Raw genomic sequence first — 26,994 nt, 5'->3', positions numbered from 1 at the left:
GATTAATAAGAGAAGGTGGGGAGGAGCAAGGGAACTTGTGATCAGCAGGTAAGTAGGGAGGGGAGAACCAGTTGGATTTAAAAAAAAAAAAAAATCATAATGGGCCCAAGCCACAAAAGTCCAATCCGAACTCTCCCAAAGGGTTGTTCTGGCCCATTTCTAGTGAAAATAAGCACTACCTCCACAAAGTCATCCCGTCTTTCATATCAGACATTTGTACGGTTCTGAAATGTTCCATTTGTTCTTTCCCTCATGCGAAGCAATGTTACGCTGAGACCTGAAGATGTAGTGAGCTGTGTGGGGAGAAGTGCAATTGATGTCTGCAACAGCATTTGCTGTTCTGCTGTGCACATCATGCTGCAAACACGTTGAATGTTAAGCTCCTTTGTGTTCTTTTTAAGAGGCAGCATTGGCTAGTAGACTGAGCATTTTGCCTCTGCCACTGACTCATTGTGTGGCCTTGTCATTCAGATAAGATAGCGGAGCTAACACCTCGACTCTGGCAGAAGGGCCATGGCATCTTCAGGACCCATGAGTGGTCAGAATCTTGCTTTAAATAAAATGCCTAGCTCTTGTATAGCACTTTTCATCAGTAGATTTCAAAGCACTTTACAAAGAAGGTCACTATTTTTATCCCCATTTTACAGATGGGGAAACTGAAGCAGAGCTAGAGGTAGAAACCCAGTCTCCTGAGTACCAGTCCAGTGCTCTGTCTATCTACTAGGCCGTGCTGGAAGTGTTAGCTGAAAGACAAGCCCCTTACCTCTATACTGGGACACTGAATCAAAAGGATCGGTGAATTGCCAACACAATTGACACAATTCCTGCAGCTCCTAAGTACTGTCTTCTGTGGAGGTCTCCCATCCAAGAACTAATCCAGCCTTACTCCTGCTTAGCATGATCATACTTTAAGATGGTACAGCTGCAGGTTCTAGTTTGTTGGACAGTATCAGCAATCACTTGTTATTAGGTTGATGATTTAATTCCAAGTCTTTCTCTTAATCCCACATTTCTTCATCAGCTCTTCAAGGCAAGATTTTTTTTTTTCTGGGTTTTTTATGATGATAACGTCCCACCTACATCATCATCAGCTGATAATCTTGTCTACCCAGCCATTAATCTGATTTTCACAAGCATCCCCTGTATGGAAAAATCAAATAGAATTTAATAGGAAATGATCAGCTTTCTATAGATTATTTTTGAACTGTGTTATAGAATTGAATAGAGAGCTGTATCCCTGCTGCTGAATTCTGTATGATGGCTTAAAAATACCTGTAGAAAGGGTCTCATTCACTGTTAAATTCTCTAGGGCTTTTAGAAGAATTTCTGTAGAATCATACTACATTTCTGTAGAGCCCTATCCCTGTTAAACTCTGTAGTATATGCTCACACAGACTTACCCAAGAAAAATGAACCACTCGGAATTTAACATCAAATGATTTACAATGGCTTGCGCAGGGTTAACTTGGAGGCAGCAAACCATGAAGAGACATCACTCACTGGGAGGCTGGAAGGGCTGAGAGATTAGAAGACTATTTTAAATGAAAAATTAGCAACAGCCAGGGAACATTCATATGGAAAATGAGACTCAGACACCTATAGTGGTTTGGCTACTGAATGTCCAAAGCTGTAGTTCATTAGCTGCTCTGGTATCCTTGCCAGGCCATGTCAATAAAGAAGGTATTAGCTGGACATCTTGTCTGTTGTTCTCCCCACTCTATTTTTTATCATTATTTTTAAAGGGGTTACACATGGCATGTTTCAAGCCAGTGGAAGAACCAGAATATGTGTAAAGTTGTAAAACAAAGTCAGTCAATTTCTCGTGTGTTTCCAGGGTTCTATCGGAGTGCGGTGGCAGCAAGGCAGAATGGGAAAGGAATGCATGTTGCATCTGATGCTAATTTGTACACTGGCGCTTTTTAGCTGACAAGAGTCATTCTGCCCAAACTTCAGAGAGCGAGAGTGCTTTCTCTGTGTGTGTGGAATTTTTAATACTTCTCTCCTAGTTAACTACAGCTCTGATGAAACCGTATCCAACCATAGCAGCCTGGAAATGATTGCATCTTTGTGTGAAAATCCAGAGCTTCCTTTGTATTCCTTGCACTGGAATGCTTAGATTTCACCTTAGTGAAATTAAACCAAAGTGGCAGCTAATAACAGCCTAAGAAAATAATATCACCACTTGATCGTTCCTTCCAGTGACTTAATAAATTGTGTGAAATGAGGTGGGTGGCGGGAAGAGGGGAAATAACAGAGGTGTGAAGTGTTGTACTTAGCCAAATAGAAATACTTCATTTTTGCTGTGTGTAACATGAAGCCATATTATTATTATTATTATTTATTAATAATAACTGACATTTATATAGCTTCTTTCATCCTGAAGGATCCCAAAGCACTTTACAGATCATTATACATTAGAGATCATTTTCCTGCAACTAAGGTGGAATGTGCCAGCTATTTTGCACTGGCAGTAGTTGTTCAAACTACCTTCAGTTTGAAACTGCAGGGGGAATTTAGGGAGGTGGAATGTAATCATCTTGCATCTGAAGAAGTGAGGTTCTTACCCACGAAAGCTTATGCTCCCAATACTTCTGTTAGTCTTAAAGGTGCCACAGGACCCTCTGTTGCTTTTTACAGATTCAGACTAACACGGCTACCCCTCTGATACTTGATCCCAGTTGGAGTTTGCCTCAACACCACTGTGACTCCACCTATATTCAGGGAGGGTGCTCAGGGTTCCATAGTGACCACGTGTGGTCAGAAGCTTGGTTTTCTGTCTCATCAGGCAGTATTGCACCCCCTTGCACCAGGGTTGTCATTTGTTTGGCAGTAACCACCTACAGGCATCTAGTCGTGGATCAGGGTGCCATTGTGCTAGCCACTGTACAATCTGCCCCCAAAGAGTTCTAAGCCATGCTGCTTGTGTCTCCTCTAATGTGACAATCAACATAGGTTTAAAGTCTCTGGACCTTGCAAAAATAGGAGTCTTTAGGAGGGGTTAGAATGAGGAGGAGGAGGAGTGCATCCAAGAGGAGGCTCGAACAGAGCTTTGCAGGATCTTGCAGAGGATATGAAGTTCAGACTTGTTGTATTGGGAAGCCACTGGTAGGCTTCATAGGAGGGAATGACAGGGGCTGATCGAGTGATGAAGGTCATTTTAGCTGCTGCCTTTTGGACAGAATGGACGGAAGAGATAAGGGTCTCAGGGAGCCCATAAGGGACGAGGGGTTGACCAGGGCCCAGGCGTGTGTTTTGGCCACAGGGCCAGAATCGAAGGGTCAGATTTTCGGTATGGTGTGGAGAGTCAAGTGGCAAGATGTGACGAGAGCCTGGATGTGTACAGGTAGTGGGAAGTCAAAGATGAGCGTTCAAGGGATGAGGCTGACAGGGAGGGAGGTGGTGTGAAGAATAGTGCAGGAAAATGAAAGTGGGGAGAGGGTTTAGGAGGAAGAATAAGCAGCTCATTTTACCCATCCAAGACGGTTTGTGAGAGAGAATCCGATATGCCGCTCGTCAGAGCAAGACCAGCATGGAGAGAGAAGTTCCAGGGTGATTGGTGGAGAGATGATAGATGAGTGGGTGTCACTGCACGAGAAGAAAAGGAGTCCTTAATAAGTTCTCCACGGAAGCACCTACTCAGACCAGTATCCAGATTTATGGAATAATGCATCCTGGCTGGCAAATTGAGTATTTAGAACTAGGGGACAGATAATTTGGGGTAAGGAGGGGATGTTTTCTTTGTGTAACCCATCACCCTTCTCAAGTAAATCACTGGCTAAGCCCTAGAAGGCACATCAACTTGAAGATACTGTAGGGTTCACTTTCCTATTCCCCTGCCATACTGCATCATAAGGTTTTCAGTTCAGAATTTAAAAAATGCTAAGGTCTATTCCATTGAAATCTGTAGATTCTTAATTAATGAAGATAAGTTAAAAACTTCCAATGACTATTAGATTTATAGGGAGGGTAAAATTAAACGCTGCCACTAAAACCTGCTATAACAGAATCTCGTTAGTGCTAATGTTCATTTATAGTTTGACTTCCCAGCGTTTAATCCTTTTTTGGTGTAATAGAGGGCCCAACAATTTAAGATCCTGAAAGATGGTTTTATGACTTGTTCAGCTGTAAATCAAACTTTTAAAGTTCATAAAAATTGTTAAAATAAAAAATGGTTTAATAAGAGTGTTTTATGGTCCATAACATTATTATAGCTGTTTTATTCCCTTTGCGTTACTACTGTAATTGGATTGCAACAATTCTGGAGTTTCTCCGTTTTTATTGGATAAAATGTAATCTTAAATCAAAATGACCAAAAATGTCTTCAATATGTCTTCATTTATCATCCCTTTCCTTCAGGGGCTTGAATCCAGCAGAGGACACAACAAGATAAAGAGGGGTATCTCTCTTGTGTAAAGAAAACAGCAGGCTACTGTGATTCGGTTTTTTCCCCCTGTCGTCATGACCAAGGTGTCATTTTGTTAGCTCCCTGCAAAGTCTGGATTCTAAAACGTACAGCCTTCAGTGTTTGCTGCTTAGCAGGCAGTGTTCTACATTCCAAAGGTGGCATCAGCAGCAGTGCCTCCTGGTGGTCTAATCTCACTCATCCGCTTTCTTCTGTCTCTTTGCCTTACCAGGTGTCAGACCGCTCCGTGGTGGCACTCGTTCCTAAACAGACCTCCTCTTATAACATCCCCGCCTCTGCCAGCATATCTCGAACCTCCATTAGTAGATACGGTAAGAAGCAGGGTTAAGTGCTGGGGATTTAAGGGCGCACAGGCAGCGACCTGACTTTTCCACTGCTAGACTCATCTTTAGGCTCCAGCCTGGAATCATTAGCGGAACAAGCTTTTTTGGTCTCAGCTCGTCATTTTGCTTAGTTCCAGTCAACAAGTGAGAGTATTCTTAACGCAGCATGCAAGACTTTACACACATGGGAACTGGGAATGTTATTTATTATCTGCATAGCAGTATGGGTAGGCATTTTACAGACAATGCCCTAAAGAGTTTACAGTCTGAATAATTGAGTCTGTTAGATGCCAAGTGCACATTTATAGCTTTGTACACACAGTAGTAATAATACACCTTCATAAAGGATGGTGGAGAAGTCCCTGGCGCACAGGTTTTTTCAGCTCTTTCGTTCTCCGGACTGTTTAGCCAAAGAGAGCTCTCCTGACAGACCCACCTCCTTTCCCAGTTTCCTGGCTCTCAAAATCTTTATTCCGAGTACCATCACGGAAGAGTTCTGCAGCGCCATCTGAATAGTGTGAGACCCTCCAGCTAGCAGAACAGTATTGTGACTCTGTGCACCATAGCAAGGGTTGTTTGCCACCTATAAAAATCAGTGCAAGTGAGAGTCCTTAGTTCCGTTTGTTCTTCAGGTGAAGTGGGGAGGGGACCCAGACTGGGGAATTAATGCCAATGCTTGTTCATCGGCATCAGGTGCAAGAGCATTTGTGAACTGCAAGTATGCATGATCTTTGCTGATGTTAATATTAATAATTCTAATTGTGCAGACAAAATGCAAATGAGGATGCAGATTTACTTTCCATATTATGCATCAGTACAGAGCCATGTTTAAAAATAGAATTACTAGATGCTTCCCAGCCTCCCCCCCCCCCTCCTTTTCTCCCTCGTGCTTTAATTAAATTGGCTGGAATATTCATATTTGTCTGCGTATTAATCAGGGATGAAACTTTACCAACTTTTGTAATAACTGTTATATTTCTCTGTGCTGATCCCCTTAACTCTTTCTGGTGCTGGGAAAGGCGAGTGGAGACTTGGGAGGCTGAGTTGGCCACAGCAAAGCAAGCATTTGAGAGAGGTGGATAGTGTGCTGGTTTGATAGTCTCACCAGAACGTTCTGCCACAGGCCACAGGCTGAATGGATAGTGGGTGGGTGGAGCCAGGATAATACATTTCCTTGGGGAACTGAAGCACCTCGTATCACTAAGCAGTGAGCGCGGTGATTAAGGGAGCACCTTACCCATGCTCCAAAGAGGAATTTATTCCAGCCCCCCAGGAAGGGTTGGGTATTGAGCAAGGGGGTGAAAGTAAGGGGTGTGATCAGGGCTCCTGCAGGGAAGCAGTGGCATTGGCCACTGTCGGAAGACAGGATACTGGGCTAGATGGACCTTTGGTTTGACCCAGTATGGCCTTTCTTACGTTCCTCCCCTCCCCTGACCCTGCCTGCACAGGGGCCAAAAGGATACAAGCACACACTGCAGATACAACCTATCATTGGTCTGCTGTTTAATTCAGTCACTTCTTAATTTGATTTTTTATTACATTTGAACCACATCACTTGTTTTAAAAATAACACAGCTTCTGCCCTGTTTGGATTTTGCCGGACAGCTGCAATCAGACTTACGGAGAGCTGATATTAAGGCCCTGATCCTGCAAACACTCATGCACATGCTTAACGTTAAGCATGTGAGTAATGGCTGTGCTTTGAATGGGACTGCGTGTGAGTAAATCAGGTTAACCAGTTAGGAAGAGTCCCAGAATCTGAATGAGAAGAAAGGGCTCATGGAGCTCTGTGACAGTAACAGATGACTGTAGGGAAGAGTTGTGTGCTAGCCACATGTTGTTACTGACACTCCCCAAGTACTCCCTTGTGTTGTGCAGTCTCTGTTTCATTTCATTTTTCTTATTTCACACACATACATGGACCTGGACTGGAGCAGAAGGTAGCGGGGGGGAGAGATACTGGGAGGAGGATAGAGTACGTGGCGTTTAAAACTATAAAAAGAGAGTCTGAGCTGCTCAAGTTCTCTGAAATATAATAATTAATGGAGATATCCCATCTCCTAGAACTGGAAGGGACCTTGAAAGGTCATCAAGTCTAGCCCCCTGCCTTCACTAGCAGGACCAAGTACTGATTTTGCCCCAAATCCCCAAGTGGCCCCCTCAAGGATTGAACTCACAACCCTGGGTTTAGTAGGCCAATGCTCAAACCACTGAGCTATCCCTCCTCCCTGTGCCACAGTCACCTTGAGGAATGTGTATAAAATAAACTTGCCAGATTTTAAAGGTATGATGTCATGAAAAAGTGTTCAAAAGTGTGCCCCTCCCCCTTACGAAGTCATCACATGGACATAGTTACCCACTCCCAGTGGTATCTGAGATACCACCAGGCTTCTGTGTCCTTGCCTAGAAGGCAACATCACCACCAGTGCAAGCTGTTGGAATGATGCGCCAGCAGATGTAGCGTCAGCAAACGGGGCGGCTCCAGGCACCAGAGCACCAAGCGCGTGCCTGGGGCAGCAAGCCGCGGGGGGCGGCCTGCCGGTCCCTGTGAGGGCAGCAGTCAGTCTGCCTTCAGTGGCATGCCTGCGGGAGGTCCGCCGGTCCCGCGGATTCGGTGGCAATTCGCCGGCGGGTACACCAAAGCCGCGGGACCGGCGGACCTCCCGCAGAAACGCCACCGAATCGGCGTGACCAGCGGACCACCCGCAGGCGCGCCGCCGAAAGCCGCCTGACTGCTGTGCTTGGGGCGGCAAAACACATAGAGCCGCCCCGTCAGCGAAGGTTAGTACACAACAAGAAAGCAAAGGTTTGTTCAGCCCTGGGTGCCCAATCTGATTATCATAAAGGCAGCCTTCCACCTCCCTCTCTCAAACAGCCACTCTCCTACCCTTTCCCCTGGACAAGGGGCTGCTCAGCTGGAGTTAACCCCTTCCTCACCGGAGACAAAGTCCTGCCCCTCACTCTTTCCTGTGTGGCCGCTTGTGGCAAATGCTGCTTTTTTAAATGGTGTCTGCAATGTATTCTATTTAATTGCTCTGCAAATAATCCAGTGAAGGGGGGATCTACTAAGGAGAGGCAGAGAAGTGATAGAAGCGGCTTCCTTTGGACATCACCAGCTTCTCTTCCCTTCTGTTCAGATTCAACATTCCGGTACACAGGCAGCCCAGACAGCCTCCGCTCCAGGGCACCCATGATCACCCCTGACCTAGAGAGCGGAGTGAAAGTCTGGCACCTAGTCAAAAACCATGACCATGGAGACCAGAAGGAGGGCGACCGGGGCAGTAAGATGGTGTCTGAGATCTACCTGACTAGGCTCCTAGCTACAAAGGTAATCAATATGCACCAGAGTCTGCCTGGAAAATGTATAAATAGGCCTGTAAAGACACAATGCTCAGCCCCTGTCTCAAGCCTTCAGTGTCCATTAATGAAGCCTTGCGACCTGTCTGTGAATTGGGCATTATTATCCCCATTTTACTCAGGGGGAGCGGGGGTGCAGAGAGGATAAATGTGCCTGGAGTTACAGAACAATTCAATGGCAGAGCCAGAAATAGAGCCCTGGTTTCCTGGCAATCGCTCCAAAAACTTCTAGATGCTCCATCCTTTCACCAGCAGTAAAGGCCACTAAAATTTGGAAGGAAGCTACAATTGCTTTACCCGTCTCCTCAGCCTAGGGAATCTGCAATCCTTTTGTAATGCCCTCAGCAATGGTTATAGCACAGATTGCATTTCAGAAGCAAAAGAAAAGGTGCTTAACATTAAGAATAAAACCAATGTGCCTCAGAAGTGCAGCCAGCCCATTCCTATAAGGTTACATATACCTTACATATTCCTATAGGGTCTATACCTATACCTTTCTGGAGCTGTGCATAGCCCGTGTCACCATCTGGTGTCCCCTCCTGCTGTTGCTGTTTAGCCGAGTGTGCATACATCCCTCCCATCACCCCGTTGGTTGCTGCTCCCATTAGGGTACGCTGCAGAAATTCGTGGATGACTTGTTCGAGACCTTGTTCAGTACTGTGCACCGAGGCAGCGCGCTCCCACTGGCCATAAAATACATGTTCGATTTCCTGGATGAGCAAGCAGATAAGCACGGCATCCACGACACAGATGTGAGGCACACCTGGAAGAGCAATTGGTAAGAGCATGGGGAGTGGGGGGTGGACCCCACTGTTGAGCAATTATCCACAACCTGGAAAAGAATGGAAACACGGGGATGGGGCTTGGAGCGGGAGGAGGAGGGACATCGTCTGTGTAATTGGAGGCAGCTCGGAGTGCACGTGTGCTTCGCAGAATAAACCTGCTGCTGCCACACCTCCCTTCTTTCCTTGTCAAGGAAGATGCCAGCATAAGCTCCTTTGTGCAAAACGCTGCCCCTGTCCTTCTGTCTGGGAGTCTCAAACCTGGTTCTTTTCATTTTCAGTGAACTTTTGCATTTTTTGCACTTGGGGGTGATTGTCACATTCTGGCTGCCCTCAGATATAATGGAAGGAGGCACCCCTGATACAAAGCTTTGCTAATACTCTTCAATCCAAACCTCCGGTACCTGTGCCGTCCCAATTATGGGACCTCCTTGCGGCTGTGACGACGTACTTCAATTCTGACCTGTTGTGATTCAAATCAGGAACCCCCACCACACAGACAGGACTGCCAGTGCATCTCCGTCTTGGCTTGTACACCAGCTTCTGCTGTTGCTCTCCAACCTCAGAGAAGCTACAGGTTATTGACAGTGCCACAAAGAGCTAAATTAGCACTGAGAATTAAGCGACGCATTCCCTGCCTTTTCATTTACAACTTTCATCTGTTAAAATCTGGTTATTTTTCTAAGTATGAAGCATCCAGGAAACTGCAAACTGCCTGTTAAATTATTTAGGGGCTATTATAGGATAAACTAATACCCCTCCTACAAACCTTTTTCACCTCACCACTCAGACAAATGTGGTTTTGAGTGTAAATTCCAGACCCCTCCTTTCATTCCAGGGGTAGGAATTATTAATGGTTGTTGTTTGTACTCCAGTAGTTCCTAGAGGCCTCTGTACACACAATAAAATCTAACTCCTGCCCCAAAGAGCTTACCATCTATATAGACAAGACAGACAACGGAACTGTGGCAAAGCTGGGAATTGAACAAAGGTGTCTTGCATCGCAGTCCAGTTCTTTAACCCCAAGACCACCCCTGCCCTCCAATAATGAGAAGAGGAGATTTTGGAAATGGCTGGGTTGTATACAGGCAGGTAGTTAACAGCCATACCTTACATGTATGATATTATCAAAAGGGAAATGCCTGCTACTGCTCAGAGGTGACAGGTCAGTTAGCAGCTGCTCCTTCCCAAATGCTTCGGGAGCCGTGCTCCAGGGAGCGAGGGAGAAGGGAAGAGAGAGCAGATGAATGGAGCTCACACTTAAACTGTGTGCAATTGACACAAACTGCAGCTTGGACTCAATGTTCTCAAAACAATTGGAGCGATTACATCTTTGCCTTTGCTGTTATTTTAGGATTAAAAGCTCCGTGGGTTAGAAATTTACCTCTGGGGTCAGGGGTGGGGAATCCATAACAAATGGTAGCCCCCTGAAGATTTTTTATTTTTTTTCACCAGTCCCTCATGGTTTAAAAAGCCTCAAATCATCATGTCTGCAAAAGCCGGATTCCCTGCTAAGGCCGTAGGAAGCTAAAAACAATTTATTGAAAGCTTTAGAAGAAGGAGCTATTAGGATAAAATGTTTGAATCCTGAATAAAATGACACTTCTTAAAGCTATAAAGGGAAACGGTGTCGAACAACAAAGATTTTTCTACCACCGCCATCAAACCACATGGGTTCCGGCTGCTGATGGGGACCCAGCCATTGTACAGCTTTGCATACGGGAACAAAGGAGGAGTCAGGGCAGAGGTGTAAATTCTAGTTTTCAAACTAATCATTACATTGAGCCTTCACTGTGTCTTTACGTTTCCATAGTGCTCTCCAAACATTAGTGAGTGCTTGCTATGCCCCTAGGAGAGAGCCGAGCATTGTCAGACAGAGGAATAGAGGCACTGAGAGGGGAAGTGGTTTGTCCCAGATATTACCGAGGTCAGCGTTCGGGATGGGAGTAGGGTGACCAGACAGCAAGTGTGAAAAATTGGGACGGGGGTGGGCGGGTAATAGGATCCTATATAAGAAAAAGCCCCAAAAATCGGGACTGTCCCTATAAAATCGGGACATCTGGTCACCCTAGATGGGAGTATCGCTCAGGAGTTCGAGCCCTGTGCTCCATCAGCTAGAAAAGGACCAGGCATGGCTCCTTTGAGAAAGGAAAGGGTTAAGTCTCAGACCACATCAGATCTCCTGGGGGAGCCCACCTGGAAACTGAGAGACTTTAGTAGCTGGGGTTGTAGACTCAGGTCACCTGTTAGAAGTAGCAGGAGAGCTGGGAGGGGCGCAGGGTGAGATGTGAGGGAAGGGGGGTATTGAGAACAGGTGTGACAGCTTGGAAGAGGGAAGGCGGTTTAGCCAACTGAGGGGGGTCTGGGAAGTAGCCGGAGAGTCGGTCAGCATTGGAAGCAGTTCCGGGCCATCGTGCAGAGAGCAGCGATTGGGAGCATGTAGAGGGTTGAGGCCACTGACAAGAGACTCTGCTGTGCGATGGCATTGAGCAACTCATCTGCAGTGCTCCAAGGGTTAAGGCTGAAGCCTTGGTTGTAGCTAGCCGGCTAGCTAGGGAGAGCTGGGACTTGAAAGCTAACAGAAAGCAGCAGCTGGGTTTTGATCCTGCTACAGAGCCAAAGGAAAAGGGAAGAATAATTCTCCTTTGATTACCAAGGCCCAGGATTTGGGGGTAAGGGGAAGGCAGAGATACCTGATGTGCTCCTTCCAGGGTGACGGGCTGGGAACAGGCCCTGGACTCTGCTCACTGCAGGGACTCTAGTAGCACCCCACCTCCTCACCAGCTCAGTGCCACAGACCTTCGCTCTAAAGAACGCTGAGATACAGACTAACAGACTGCGCTTGACCTCCCGAGCCCCCTGGATCGCCTCCTAAACCCCAGCACCCAACACTGGCAAATACTGGGGGGCTCTCCTAAAATGGAGAGTTTCCTCTCTGCCTTACAGTACGGTTCCTGCAGTCCACTTGGCTTCAGCACCCGGGCCTTTCTGGCTGCCCCTTGATGTGGTACAAGACCAAGTCAAAGGCAGCCACTCCAGAGTGGGCAGGGTCAGCAGGGGCTGGGCCAAGGGGTGGCTGGAAAATCAGAGAAGAAAAGTGGCCACTCGCCTGGCCCGGATTTGGTAATGAGATGGGCTCAGCTCTGCTTAGGGCACCACTACGGACTGTGGGGCCATTACTGCCACTTAGTGCTTATGAGGGGCATAGCCCTGAGCAGATCATTGCGGGACCTGAAATACATGGGAAAGAAAGATCCCCTCCTGTCTCTAGGGTTTGTGACTTACTTTTATTCCTTTGTTTTCCTGCAGCCTCCCTCTCCGGTTCTGGGTGAACGTAATTAAAAACCCCCAGTTTGTGTTCGATATCCACAAAGGCAGCATCACAGACGCCTGCCTCTCTGTCGTCGCCCAGACCTTCATGGACTCCTGTTCCACCTCAGAGCACCGCCTGGGCAAGGACTCCCCCTCCAACAAATTGCTCTATGCCAAGGATATCCCCAGCTACAAGAGCTGGGTAGAAAGGTAGGTCAGTGCAGGAGCATGGTCAGGAGCAGCAGCAGCTGTCTCATTGCACCACCTGGTCAGCCATTGTAGGGTGTATGTAACCCATGCCTGCTTGGTGCGGCGCTCTGTCCATAGGCACCGACTCCGTGGGTGCTCCGGCCCTTGAGCACCCATGGAAAAAAATTAGCGGGTGCTTAGCACCCAATGGCAGCCAAGCTCCACCCCTCCTCCCAGCGCCTCCTGCCTGCCGGCAGCCCCGCTGATCAACTCCTTCCCCTCCTTCCCAGCACCTACCACCCGCCGCAGAACAGCTGTTCAGCAGCATGCAGGAGGCACTGGGAGGAGTGGGGACGGGGCGTGCTCAGGGTAGAGAGCGGGAAGAGGTCGGGCAGGGGTGAGGGCTTGGAGGAAGGGGTGGAGTGGGGGTGGGCCTGGGGCAGAGTTGGGTGTTGAGCACCCCCAGGAAGAGAGGAAGTCGGCATCTGTGGCTTTGTCCCGCTGTACTGGCACCTAGACCATCTAGTGATTAATGAGTCTGCTGCAGCCTTAGCTAAGCGGCATGTGGCTTTTAGCTCATGCATTTAGCTTCAGAGGTCCCAGGTTTAATCCCACCTGCCGAGGTCTGTCAGCATTACATGTGCACTGCTGGACCTGCAGCCATAGCATCACGTAGCCTGATTCCATGGTCTAAACAGCATTGGAGCCGATGAGATCTTGGATGGAAGATGACATGGTGCTAGTGGTGTTCTTCCTCTGAATCAATGGCAAGCATCATTATTGCCAAGCCCCCATCGTGAACCAGGACCCCACTGCACTAGCCGCTGTACAAACACACAACAAAAAGATGGTGCCTGTCCCCAAAAGCTTCCAGCCTAAATATAAGATGAGGGGACGGGGTGAATACAACAGACAGACAAGGGCAGCACAAGGAGGCGATGCTGGTCAGTGTGATAAGCAGAAATCACAGCACGCCAGCCATCTGACCATTGTCAGGTGTTCTGTAGGTCTCGCAGCAGAGGAGCATTTGCAGGAGGACAATGGTGGTTCTGGCGGATGCTTTTATTCATTCTCTCTGAAGCACCTGGCACTGACCACTGTCAGAAGACAGAACGCTGGGCTAGCTGGACCATTGGTCTGATCCAATATGGCTGTTCTTATGTTCTTGTTGGACAGGTGTGTCACCTATAGTCTTGCTGGTTTTTGACTACCTATCAGAGGAATGTAGTGAATAATAAGAATTTTTAATGGTAGAGTTTAAACTAAAATGAGAGGTTTCCTCGCTAATTTTATGCTGACCATGAATGAATGGTGAACCAGTCTGCCTCCCAGTTGGCAGGTTCCCGAGCAAACATTGTAGGATGGTTGAAAGGGAGAGAGCAAACAGTACAGTTCAAACACGCATGCTGCTATGGTCGGTGCTGACGTTCAGATTAGATGTGCAATGGAGACCTCAACCATTAAAGATCCCATGGCACTATCTTGGAGTGTTAGCCTTGGTGCCTGACCCAGATTGCAGTTCAGATCATTATTGTCTGCCTCACACAAATCCCCCCTGTAGTTTCCACTGGATAAGGTATTATCCCTCAGTTTCTCCACTTTGGTGTACTTTTTGGATGGACATTACACAGTATTACTGTGCAGAGTCATAAAGCTTCTCTGTTCCCAGGACTCCAGAAGTTGCTGCATTTCAGTGTGGGGTAAAATGTTTCCTTTGATATGCACAGGGCCAGATTCGCCGTGGCTCCTGCTTGGTTAGGCGCAATAGGGAGGAGAGGCCTTGCTGGCTTCACAAAGGCCAGATAGAACTGCAGACCCCCGTTCTGGGCAATGAATGCTAGCTGAGACTGAACCCTTGGGGTTTTACATTCAGGAGGCATTGGCATCCCTGCTGCGTACATGGTGCCCTTCCTTGCCAATATGTTTTTCACTAGTCTCTCACCTTTCATTCCCCAGGTATTATGCAGACATTGCAAAGCTCCCAGCCATCAGTGACCAGGATATGAATGCCTACCTCGCGGAGCAGTCGCGCCTGCATGCCATTGAGTTCAACATGCTGAGCGCGCTCAATGAGATCTACTCTTACGTCAGCAAGTACAGTGAAGAGGTGAGCAGGCCCCCACCCCCGGGCCACAGGATATGTTGCAATCCTGCCACCAAGCCACCTTAGACAGATAGAGTCCGTTGGGAGGTGGCTCTGGGTGTAAGTGGGATACGGAGCCTTTCACCTCTAGGTCGGCAGTTCAGTTCCACTCTGGCTTGGTAGTGACTGAAAGTCACCCTGGACAGGTGGTTAGCCCCAGTCCTGTTCCTGGCATGAATAGGCTTCTCCACATAGCACAGTTGGCTTCCTGGCTGGCAATCTCAGAAGGGAGGCCAAAGACTGAATGGGGCCTGGAGGCCAATTTCCCCTCTCATCCCTCAGAGCTGGTTGGTAGAGCAGCACGGTTGAAGCTTGCACTGCTGCTAGCTATGCTGTATCTGTGCTGTGCATCAGTAGGCGGTTTGGTCTCCAGAGTTGCCAGTGCAGCACATCCCATGAGAACCAACCCCTTGAAGCATTGTGTGGGCAGCTCTGAATTCCTGATCCTGGGTGCACCCTCGGTGCAGCCCACTTCCAAATGCAGGGGGAAATCGTCCTGCCCCAGCGAACCCTCTCACAAATTCCAACATCCTCAGGGAACTTCCAATATGGCACAAATTTTGTGTCACAGCAAAGCTGGCAGCCTGGGCTCCTTTAATGAATGCATCACTTGAAACCAAGTTCTCGCCATCTGTTCCACCCCTTCATTTTCATTGTGAGAAGAACCTGTTTTGCAATTACATCCATTAAAAGGAAGGTTTTTGTCATTTAATTGCATGTATGCATTTATGATACAATGCCACAGCCATCTTCCGATTAGGGACTAAAATCTCATAACTTTCATGCTAAATGAGACGGGATGTAGAGTCAACGGTACAAGAGCAGGGGAATGATTGTGTTGATAGTATAACATGCAGCAAACAGTCCAACAAATAAATCAGCATGGCTGGGAATGGAAGAGCACTCAGTGCTTTGTTTGTCTTTCGTTAGTTAAGTTTCTTTGAAGGAACAAAACTAAGGGGAGGGATTGACAGCAACAGGCCAGCCTCAGCCCTCCAAGCGCGGAGAGCATTCAGATTGGGGAGTGACCCGTAAGCCTCAGGTGGCCCTCCCAACTCCTGGGCAAGGCTTGCCAGACCTGTACTGGCCCAGCGGCATTAACTTAGCCTGCCCCAAGTACTTCTGTTTTACCAGCTTCACTAACCACTGCCGCTGTGTTGCCCAGGGAAGGGAGTTCAGTACACTGGACCCATCCTAGGTATCTTTGCTGCATGTTATCATTAACACCTAGAGTCCATCTCTGAGTATTTTTCTCTCTGTATTTATTTATTCCCCTCATCCTCCCTTCTTTCTTTTTCTCTCCTTTCTGGAATGTTTACATTAATCATGTTTATTTTGCCCCAGATCATCGGGGCTCTGGAGCAGGATGAGCAGGCGCGCAGGCAGCGCTTGGCATACAAAGTAGAACAGCTTCTCTGTGCCATGTCTATTGAGAGCTGAAGAAAGGAGATGGTGCTCCTAGGACCAGGAGAAGGAACTAGTTACTCTTGGGAATGAAGAGTATGAACAAGCAAGGAAGGCACCGGACCCATAGAAATACTGAAACATCCTCTGGGGGAAGCAGGGATTGTCCCAGATACTAAGTTCAAAATCATTTAGATTCCAGTTTGAAAGGACAGCAAGAAGGACAGTGCATCTCAATGCAAAATAGGGTCAAGCTGGAGTAATTCTTCAAGTCATATGTGTGGAAGGAAGGAACCTGAGGAGTCTGGATGCCTCCGTGACTGCTACTTTGCATGAAAATCATTTGATATATATTAGGAAATAATGAAAACTGTATTTAAAGGGTTTAAAAAAAGAGGGAAAGAAAAAAAATTAAAGCAACCACAGTGGCCACACAGATAATTCAGCCAACAAAGTTCAATTCCAAATTCTCTCTCTCTCACTCGTCAGTTTCCCGTGGTGTGTGGCTCAGACGTTCTGCGAATAGACTCCTATGCTAATCGGAAAAATTGGAAAATGAAATTATTCCTGTTCCTGGGAACTTTTAAAAAATATGAGCACAAGTTTGCACCAAACCTTTTTACACAAAGGAAGATAATAGTTTAGCTGGAAATAAATCCAGTGGCACCAGAAAGAACTTGACCTGAATTACAGAACCATCAGATCATCTAACCTGTTTGTCTTGAAATCCAGCTTTATCTGTGTATTTATATAGTGTCAATATATAGATATTATATATATATTTTTTAAATCCCACTTACTGTTGAATGATGGTGGGTCTGATTTTAAACATTTTTCTCTTTTATTTCCATTCCATTTCAACACCCAGCTCCACTCCGGTGTAAAGATTCCGCGGTATTTTTGTTTGCTGCACTCGTGTTCCTGAAGAATGTTCTGCCCTTCGTGGCATTTGAAACTAAGGAAGTCATATACTGTTTAAACTGAAATTGGTGCATTGTAGGTTTCTACAGGTGCAATTTAAGCAAAACCAATTGGCTGATCTTGTACAGTCGAGCAGAGCTGGGCTGAGACTGACTTAGTTGCTTGGGCTGTTAGTTGACTAGTGTTATTTTGTTCCAGCCACAATGTGATTTCTTGCAGTAAAAAAAACAAACTAAAACCAATGTTTACAGCAAGTGATACTTGAAAAGCGTAGACCTAGCGAGATAACATATTTATTGCTTTTCTGTTTGAGACACTCTTATACTTACACATAAGATCAGGACAGACTCCAATTGCATTTTTCTCTCAGCATATGCAAGGTCATCCAAAGGTGAAGCATAAGACTTTTTGTTGTTGTTGTTGTTGGGGAGAGGGAGAATCTTTACTCACAGTGAGAGAAAGTCCAAAACGACGCACTCCGAGTGCCAGCCAACATTGTCATCTTTGTCTCTGTATCTCATTGTTAGGTTCAGTTTCTAACTGGCCATAGCAGCCCATCTTTTCATGGACAGCGAAAGGCAAATGTTTGTGAGTGTCTTTCCTTTAAAAGAAACCAAAGCTTTCCTGTCCCTTTAAAGAGTGCCAAGAGGCGGATGGAATGCTGTAAATATTTCTCTCTGTAATAAATATTGATATTTGTGCAGACTGCAGTGGGGGGGGATGAGGTGATTAGACCTAATGGAAATAGAAGTATCGACCATATGAGCCTTGGTGGTTGCAGCAAAATAGCTACCAGAGTTTGTTTAATGGAATCAAAACCAGACTTGAAAATGCCCAGCCTTAAGTCTCCTTGTGGAGAGGCAGTGTGTGCTAGCCATGGACTCGCTGCGTGATCCCAAGCTAGTTGTCATCTCTCTCTGATTCTTTCGCCATCCCTGAAATGGAGAGAGTACTAATAATTGGGGTGCAAGAGAATTAGCTAATGTTTCTGAATATAAAGGACTGTTCAAAACCTGGTTGAAGTCAGTGAGGTCAAGAGTGCTCAGTACTTTGCAGGTCTGGGGGCTAAATCCTGCTGCTACCCAAGCAAAACAATCTCTCAGCAGCAGGACTCAATCAATATGCTCCCAAAAGATTAATAAAGGGTGTGAGAAGTGAAGGGAGGCCCTATATTACTGAGGTCAGAGAGACTCATAACCGCAGTGTTGGGCAGTATGAATCAGCTGTCTTAGTAGAGGATCAAATACTTCTCATCTGCATTTCCTTAAATATCATACATTGGGATCTGCCAGCATGGACCACTCGGCTCATGCAGTCATGCTGAAGTTGTTGGGACTCCCCCTGGGTGCAAGGATCCATACTGATGGATCCATATGGAAGATCAGGGCTTTAGTCTGCGCTCAATCTGTGTCTCAAAGAAAATTCCATTTTGATAACTGCCTGACAACCTGCACCATTTCAGCAGAAGGGTGTGAGAGGACTGTGTCAAATTATTGCTGTGTAGGTTAAGAACACTGCATTAACTACACAGTGAGAGTCCCAGACTGTTAGTTTCTAGTCTAAATGCAGCCAACAGAGGGGCAGGGGAGGGGGAAAACATTCAGAGAAGTACTCAGGAAACTTGCTGTTTTAATTACAATTCATTAAAAGCCACGCCAAGTCCACTTTCTTCTGATAATCCGCCTTTGAGAGTTTCTGTGGGTCCTATTAATAGCCTGAAAGAAATACTAATGACTGACCCTGTGCAATAAGCCAAAGCTTTTGACATTCACAATAGCCTAAGCTTTGCAACTACAACGCTCTGATTTACTGACACATTGGGAGAGCAGGGCAAGGAAGGGAATATGAGAAGCAGCACAGAATACAGGCTGCCCGTTACCAAGAGAGTTCCCTTCTCAGGGACCCTTTGCCTGTAGGGTGAGCCTGATGTCAAAGAGAGAACACGTAGAAATGTCGAGGCTGTCGTGGTAAAGGCCTAACATCACAGTGTTTTGTGTAGCTGAAAAATTTAATACCCAATCATTAGAGCAATTGCTAACCTGACATGTTTGCTGCTGACATTACAGAAGATTGGAGCACATCACATTTGTGATAGCCCCTAAAAAATTCGGTTTTGACGGGGTGTTTTTGTTTGGTTGTTTTTTGTTGTTCACAAAGATCCACCAAATGGTTTATGTGAATGTTTTTGAGCCCTGCAAACAAGCTATGACCATTGGTTCAGGTATTCATAGTTCCCCAATTGGTCAGCCAAGTCAAATGGTCTTATTTTTGCTTTCAGGATGGCTCCCAAGCACTTCTGTGCTGAATACTTACTTGCACCAGACTGACGATAAGGTTCGAAGACTGTGAAAGCAAAGGCCTGGTTTTTCTTCACCCAGAATGTTAGTGAACGATAGTTTGCAGTATCCACTCAGCTCTGTGTAGCACCTAATGGCCCAAATGCCTTCATGACCATTCATTTTAAATCCTTATTTAACAAGGCCTACACCACTTTTTCTCCCTGGAATGGCTGGCTTTTTGCATCTCCCTGAGCTTTGATTCCTGGCAGGAAACATCATACAAACTCTTTGCCCTTCTCTATGTCCAGTTCCTCAGGTTTTCTTCCTTTGTTGAGTTCTTTTATCCGGTCAAGGCTGAAATCCTGAGTGCATTACAAAGCCTAGCTCCCCTGCACATCTATGTAGGTGTCTCTGTCTGAGCAGCTCTCTGCAGAAGATTTCTTTACCGGAGAAATACCATGTCCATGGTTGTGCGTGGGTGTTTTACCACTCCTCTGCTGGATGAAATATGTCAGTCCTGCCTAGTTTTGTTTTTCTCCTTTAGCAACTCTCTCGCCCTCTGCTGGCTGGCGGCTTGAAAAGAGGCTGTATTATTCCTAATCCTGTTGAAAGGTAAAGAAGATTAGGGAAAAATTACAATGATTACAGGGCCTGGAGGGATTGATTTATGAGGAAGGATGAAAAGAGCTGAACATGTATAACTTGGCTAAGTGATGAGTAAGGGGATAATAGAACTATCTATATTCCTTGAATACTTGTAAGCACAGAGTAGGGAGAGAATATTTGAGGTTAATAACTAGGGGTATTTGGAGCCAACTGAGCAAAAGGGGAAAATGTTTAACTGATTACCAGGAGCATTTTTCAAACAGTAAAATCTGTTAGACTGTGGAATAGTCTCCCAAGGGAAGCAGCGGAAGCCTCAGTACTTAAATCAGGTAAAATAGGACTGGAATTAGAGGTGTAGTATAGGGAACACCAGCTGGAGTAGGGATAGACTAGATGTGACCTAGCAAGCCTGTTCCATCTCTACTTTCTATTATTCTCCTATATAATGGAAGTTTAAAGGAAGTTTGTGGTATGAAACAGCCTGTCCCTTTAAGGCAAGGCCCTGGCAGTCTTTGCCCTGTTCTCAGCTCCTTTGTGAGTAAAGCTTCAGATCTCAAAATGGTATTTTCTTTGTACTACAGGCAACTGACTCCAGGTTTGGTTGGTGGGGAGGCACTGAGTTTGCCTTAGATGAAATGATTCCACATCCATTTTAGTGCTTCCCTCCCTGCCCAAGGCCAAACTTGGTTTGGTGTTATGAGTCACTAGCCTGCTTTGTTTCAAGGGTTTTGACATCAGAGCAGAAGCTGTCATTTCTGGAATTTCTGTGTCTGGTGCTGCTATTTAAATAATTCCATTTAATCTTCTGCTCGTGAGCAGTATCCTGAGCCATCAAAGAGCCCACTCCAAGGGGTAGCAAAGTGCTAACCAAATGCCTTTCCACTTTGAAAGCCTTTATTAAAAAACCCTATAGAAGAGTCCCAGCTTATCAGCAGGCTTGCGTCTGCTGGGACCTTGTTCTTTAGCACCAAAATGCTATGACAGAGAGATGTGGAGGCCATATTGCCTGCTTCTTCCCATATCGGGTGGGTAAGGGGATCTCCCAGTGCTTAAAGTGAAGCAAGAGAAATCAGAACAGGAAAACTGCTGAAGCCTTCATAGCGTCTAGCTAAATTAAGAATGCCCTGTAGCTATATTAAGAACTGTCATGACAAACAAGCATTTTAAATAAAATAGCCACAGCCCTGCTGCTAATGGGAAACATTGTAGGCAGAGGGAGAAAAGGGAGATGTGTGTGACTAACACACTATTTTGAATGTTTAGGAGGCAAATCTTTTCCTGGTGCTTTGGCATAATAGGGCCATTGCATGCAGCGGTTCTCCTCCTGTGCCGATGGAATCCTTCCTCTCCTTGGCGTGCAATGCCTGTCCTATGCAGTCTAAACACCCAGACAACACAACTCCACTTAAATAATATATTCTATTGCTAATAAACATTTTAAATGGATTTTTACCAAAAATCTCACTACATTCTATACATGTAACCATTTGGCTGGGAATGTTGTTTAAGGATTAGAGTAGAGAGCCTGAGAATCAGGATTTCTGGGTTCCATTCTTGCCTACCGCTGATTCACAGAGTGACCCTGGACATGTTGCTTAGATCCAAGGGTTCGGCATTAGCTACTGGTTTGGGATACCTCCGTTTTTGTTGCCCTACATGAGATGCACATAAAGAGTCTGATTTGCCGGAGACGCTGAGTGCCCACAACTCCAAAAGAGGTGAAGGGAAGCTGGTCTGTGTGCTGCTCTGATGCCCTCCCAATTTCAGGAATTTGACAAGGGGTAAAACATCCTTAAGAATTATTCCTGTAACACTGATTATTTTTTTAGCCTATGCCTAGAATGTTTCCCATTAGCGGCAGGGTTGTGTTTTCCCCCTGTCGCTGGCAGTTCTCCTTTCAGTTTCCAGTGCTCTCAGTATTTGCCTGTCACGAGGACTCAGTTCAGCAGTCTAAATGAAACAAAAACAGAATGACTTGAATGAGCTGGGACATCAGGGGGAAACTCAATGGTGACTGCACTCTGGAGAAAAGACATAAAAAATGTTCAGAGAAGGATAAATAACCAACATCAAAGATGCATTAAAAATACAGCAAAGCTTCAGTCCTCATATTTCAGTATTTCATTGTACCATAAACCTTAAGCCAATAATACAGAGAGCTGTGATGTTGTATATAGTTACTTGCTAGATAAAGCTTGGTGAACAGTCTGATCTGTATATTGAATGTGTCTTCAGTGAAAACTTGATCCCCACCCTAAGTACCCTTCAGCCTTTAACCCTTTATCCCAGGCTTGTCAGGATCAGCAGGTGAGAGGCACAGGGCTAATGTATGTGGTAGCAAAAGGGCCCCGCAATGTTAATGCGGATGGGGCAGCCCCATTTTTTAGATTAGATACTACTTGGGGGAATCATTTGGGTTAAAAATGTAAAGCTATGCACTGACGTTTCTAAAGGCAACGCTATTCGGAAGCCACTGGGCTGAATAACCCAAAATGCAAAATCTAAATGTAGGCCAGTCAGGCTAGTTTTAAAAGGGGGGCAGTTTTTGAAACTGTGAAGGCTTTGAACGTGTTTCTCTCTGTTTAAAAGGCTTCACAGAAGGGAAACGTCACTGTTCAATTTCCAGTAAGCAATAGTGCAAGGGACTCCCTTCTGCAAGGGACATGGTTACCTCTTACCTTCATAAAGGCTCCCAGTTTGAAAGGAAGACCTTGATTTTTTTTTTTCTTGCCTCACAAAAATCCCCCCCCTTCCAACGCTCCTGTTCTAGTTTAAGACAATGTGAGAAGCCAAATAGTACAAAAATAGGTGGTGAGCATTTCTTCCCAATTATGTTAAGGACAAACATCTTATATCAAGCTTTCATACGCTCTCTACAACCCTTTGTGATCCCCTCAATGTTTTATTGTACCTGCTGGCAATGGCTCAGATGTGCGGGGACGTTGTGATGACAGCTTGGGGATAATCTTCAGAAAGAGGGTTTTCCTTCAGCAGGTCAAGGTTCCATTGCATAGGCATATCTTTCTGCTGCATCAGCAGTAGGTGAGTGGCTAACGCACCCGAGTCTCGTGTGTTCTGCCCCGGTTAGTAACAAACACAGACAGGAATGAATTGCTAACCAAGCAGCTCGTCATCTTGCGTGGATATCTGAGACTCGTCGCTTTGGGGGCTTTACATGAAACAAATCAGGCCACAATTCAAATGATACCATTTGTTTTGACTGTATTGTTAACACTGAAGTTCTCTGTGTTTATCTTTTTCAGTCTAAAGATTCCCATTTGCCTTTGTGTTATCCAGCCTTTTCCCCCCTCCTGTGTAAAAAGTCTTCCCCCTCCCCCGCGCAATGGGCAAATAACTCAGATTGGCAGGTTCCAGTAAAGCACCCAGAAGTTGGGATGCTTATCTGAACTCTCCAGGCCTCTTAGGTCTGCAAAATCAAACCAGAAATCTCCTGCGCAGGCTTTCTTCTGAGATTTCTAGCACTTCCTGCTGCAGATGGGCTGGGGAAATGATGAAAACAGCCTCTCCTGTAGTATTTTTGTCATTTCCAGTCAGACAGTACATGGATGTGCATATAGGGGAAGCCATCAAAAAGTAAATAAGCATTGTTCCATAATACTGACTCTGCCATGCTATTTCTTATACTCAAAATGTACTACAGCAAGATACCCCTATGGTACCACGGAGAGTGCTCATTTGTTAATGGCTCCTTCTGCAGAGACACTGATATGGAAAATGGGTTTAGGGGTGAGCAGGAAATGGGAACCAAACTTTCTTGAACCTCAAAAAAGGATTGGCTTGAGTTTTTGGATAAAGATTTGCTGGGGGTGGAAGGGCTTCTTATTTTGTTTGACCTATCCCTTAAAAATAAATGCATACCAGTTACAAGGCAAGCTGTCACGGATAATAAATTGAACTGCATACTTTGCCCACCCCCACACAACCGTAACCTTTCTCTAGCTTTTCCCCCCTACCCTTATATTTGACACACTGGAGTTCTGTATTATATTTTTTTTAAAGATGGTTGTCTGGTTTTTGTTGTTTTTACAAGTGTTGTGGAAAAAAATGTAAGAAAGTTTAAGTATTTAAAAATGTTCCAAGGAAAAAGGTTTTTTTGTTATTCTAATATATGATTGTGTACCTATTGTAAATATGAAACACTCCTATTTTGCAAGCCAAGGACTCACTTTGTACTGTTGTTATATATAAATAAAGTTTACTGGATAAAAAAAAAATCCTAAGTGGATCCTTATTTTCTAGCATGGAGTGTGTGGGATTCATTGTATGTGGTGAGAATACTTGCAAGAAATATTTACTTGCTACGTCGCACCAGTAATAAATCAGTAACCGGAGATCCAAAATGAAGTATTTTAATGTCAGATTTATTTCCATAGCATGCCAAGGGCTTGGAAGCCACAAGGCTGGACAAGAAGGTAAAACATTGCCCCCTAGCTTCAAACATACAAAAGACACTTTTTGGTCTATGATTAATGGGGGTGAGGAGAGAATATTTTTTCCAGTAATAAGTGAAGTAAATCAAGTTGTTTTCCTTGTTATTGGAATGGAAGTGAGGAGGGAAGACACATGGTAACAACTTGCTAAAGAATCTCTCTTTTTATCTCTGTCCTAAAGAGCCAAAAAAACATGGGAGATCAAGATAACCCGGAATGGCTGCTCTTCATCAAGAGCAGACGAAAGAGAATGGTGAAGGGAAACACAACCACAAGTGGTTGTATCTGAAGCATTTCTGAAATAACTCCCTGTGGCTGGATGCTTTATATCTGTTTGAGATGAGACAATTTATCTATCGTGCACAAATCTCTTTAAAAAGCGTTCCTCCTCCCCAGATAGACAGACATATTAACTTGTAGAGTGTCAAACTGGGAGGCAGAGTTGTCCAGTGGTTAGAACAATGAATGGGGAGTCATGACTCCTGTGTTCTGTTTCCAGCTATGCCACTGAATCACAGAGCCCATGAGCCAGCAAAGCACTTACATATATGGCGGCAGCTCCTCGGCTTCTGTATATTGTCATAGCTTCACATTTACACCAACTGAGGATAAGTCCCACTCTTTGGACTACTCACATGTTTAAGTGCTTTGCTGGATTGGGGCCTGAACGACATTAGTATTCGTCTAGGGCCTGATCAATTGTCCATGGATAGTGTAATGACTCCCACTGGATTAGGTCCTTAAACTCTTCATGCCTCAGTTTCCCCACCTATAAAGTGATAGTAATAACGCCCACCTCTTTCAATTTTTGAGATCCTTCTATGTAAATACAAAGAACCATTATCCTTCTTAAATATCCTTAAGCTCAGAAATGTCATGTGCGGTTTGTTGTTTTATCAACTCAGAGGCAGGAGAGCTCAATTCTCCTTCCCAAATGCATTACCGACTTCAACCCATAAGAGAGAGTTCTAGGGGGATCTTTTATGGGCTAAGGTAAGTAATGAATAGTTTGAATCTGCTTAGGGAAGGAGCATGTGAAAACTGTTTACAAATAAAGGCAAGGATGAGTTCTGAGCTTTCTCTCCTCCCTGGAGGTGACATGGATTTGCTTCCTTTTCATAAATTCAAACTAACATTTTAGCAAGCGCTGGGAGCTGTCGTCTGAGTGGTGGGAATCGATGAGTGACTTGCTCAACAGCCTGTCAACTTTAATGACCAATATGGTTGCAATTACAGCGATGAACTTTCTCTAACAGCCTAAAATTACTCTGGTTGATGAGAAGAGACAGAAAAATGGAGTTCTTTAAGGAAGCATAAAAAGGAAACGTGGTTTTCTGTAACATCTCCAAAAAGGGGCTTAGCTTGTTTTTAATTTAGAGGGAGATTAAAGAGGATAAATCTGACATGGGATGTCAAAGCTCTAAACACCACACACAGCAGATAACAGCAAAGAGTTGGGGGCTGCATCTGATCAGGACATTGTTTTATGCGCAGGTATATGGCATCTTGGCTGCCTATTTTAGTGTTTTGCTAATAGGCAGCCATATTCCGCTCCTATGTGAAGCCAATGCAAATATATCACGTTAGTGAGACAATATGATCCTTTGGCAGGTCAGTTTGTCTTGTTTCCCTCAAAGCTAGATAAAGCTTCACATGAACAGCAGAAACTATACTTAATCAGAATTACATTTTACGTGGGATGCACTTCACAGGGCATCATCTGCCCTGGCAAAGTCAAACGATGCTTAGTAAAGTTAATATAAAATGCAGAGAGTGCTGTTGCGTAAAGCCCTCACCCTGTCAGCTTTTCATGTCTAACTCAGCAAGCTAGCTGGCTGCACAGATTCCTCGTGCTTTCCCTTTCGAGCGAGTCACTGAAAGGGCAACTTCAGAAATCAATTGTTCCTTTCAATTTCACCCCCAAGGGAACTCCTGAGCCTAAAGCTCATGGGAAAGAACATTTTTCCCTTTCCAATGGCTACTTCCTTTCCAGTCTTTCCTCTTCACCACCTCCTCTGGGCCTTTCAATCTCCCTTTGACAGCATCTTTAATACCAGTTTTGCTAGAGTGACCCCAGTCAAGATGGACATAGTTACAGGTGGAGGATATAGCAGCCTCCCTCGACAGAGCAGATGCCTCTCACTCCCCAGTACCATTCTCCTGTTAGCTATCTACCCAGGCCTGGCAAAAGCTAAAGTGCTATTTGAGCATGCTTATAAAATATGCATGAGGCTGTGACCTAGTCTATAAAGTCCTGTACTGTACAGTTTGGCCTCCAGCAACTGACCTCTGGCATGCAGCTACCAAATTGTCCTTGTTCCAATACAACAAACCATAACTCCAGCTACAAAACTGCTATTTCAAGACGGCGTCGTCTTTCGACAGTTGACACCGTAATAGTTTAAGCACTGATGTGAGCACTAACTCGACGACTAGAGGGCAGATCCTCAGCGGGTGCAAATTGTCATCACTCTATTGAAGCCAGTGGAGCTATGAAAATTTACACTAGTGGAGGATCTCACTACAGCCTTGAGTCTCAACAACAGACCGTGCTGCTTTGCGGTCCACACGCCAATACTTTTTTATGGTGTGTAGCTTTGAATTCTTTGGTGATGGAGGGTTTGGGTTTGCACGCGGCTCGAGGCCGTGCGCTTGTGACTGAGTGCACGTTGCTAGTGAAGGTGCAGTGTGTGGGATATATGTGATTGCAGTGTACGGGTCTGTGTTGTGGGAGAGGTGTTTGCCAATTAGCGATGGAAGTGGATTACTGGATGGGGATTCTTATGTGCATTGTGAGGGAAAGA

At 45.4% G+C, this 26,994-nt stretch overlaps 1 protein-coding gene across 1 annotated transcript in view; it reads left to right on the top strand.

Annotated features, from left to right (window-relative positions):
• PLXNA2 (plexin A2) overlaps positions 1 to 17,090 on the top strand; it is a 177,190-nt gene extending 160,100 nt beyond the window's left edge. Inside the window, exons 25-30 of the mRNA XM_026661161.2 lie at positions 4,635 to 4,734; positions 7,884 to 8,074; positions 8,712 to 8,881; positions 12,195 to 12,407; positions 14,343 to 14,493; positions 15,874 to 17,090. Coding sequence (XP_026516946.2) covers positions 4,635 to 4,734; positions 7,884 to 8,074; positions 8,712 to 8,881; positions 12,195 to 12,407; positions 14,343 to 14,493; positions 15,874 to 15,969 — 921 coding nt within the window. The 3' untranslated portion in view covers positions 15,970 to 17,090. The remainder of the gene's footprint in view (positions 1 to 4,634; positions 4,735 to 7,883; positions 8,075 to 8,711; positions 8,882 to 12,194; positions 12,408 to 14,342; positions 14,494 to 15,873) is intronic.
• Positions 17,091 to 26,994: the final 9,904 nt, after the last annotated feature.

Source organism: Terrapene carolina, unplaced genomic scaffold (genome assembly GCF_002925995.2).
Source record: "Terrapene carolina triunguis isolate 2854851 unplaced genomic scaffold, T_m_triunguis-2.0 Scaffold926, whole genome shotgun sequence".
In the NCBI taxonomy this organism is placed as follows: domain Eukaryota; kingdom Metazoa; phylum Chordata; order Testudines; family Emydidae; genus Terrapene; species Terrapene triunguis.
Note: the sequence above shows the minus strand (reverse complement) of the source record. Positions and strands in the feature narration are given on the sequence as shown.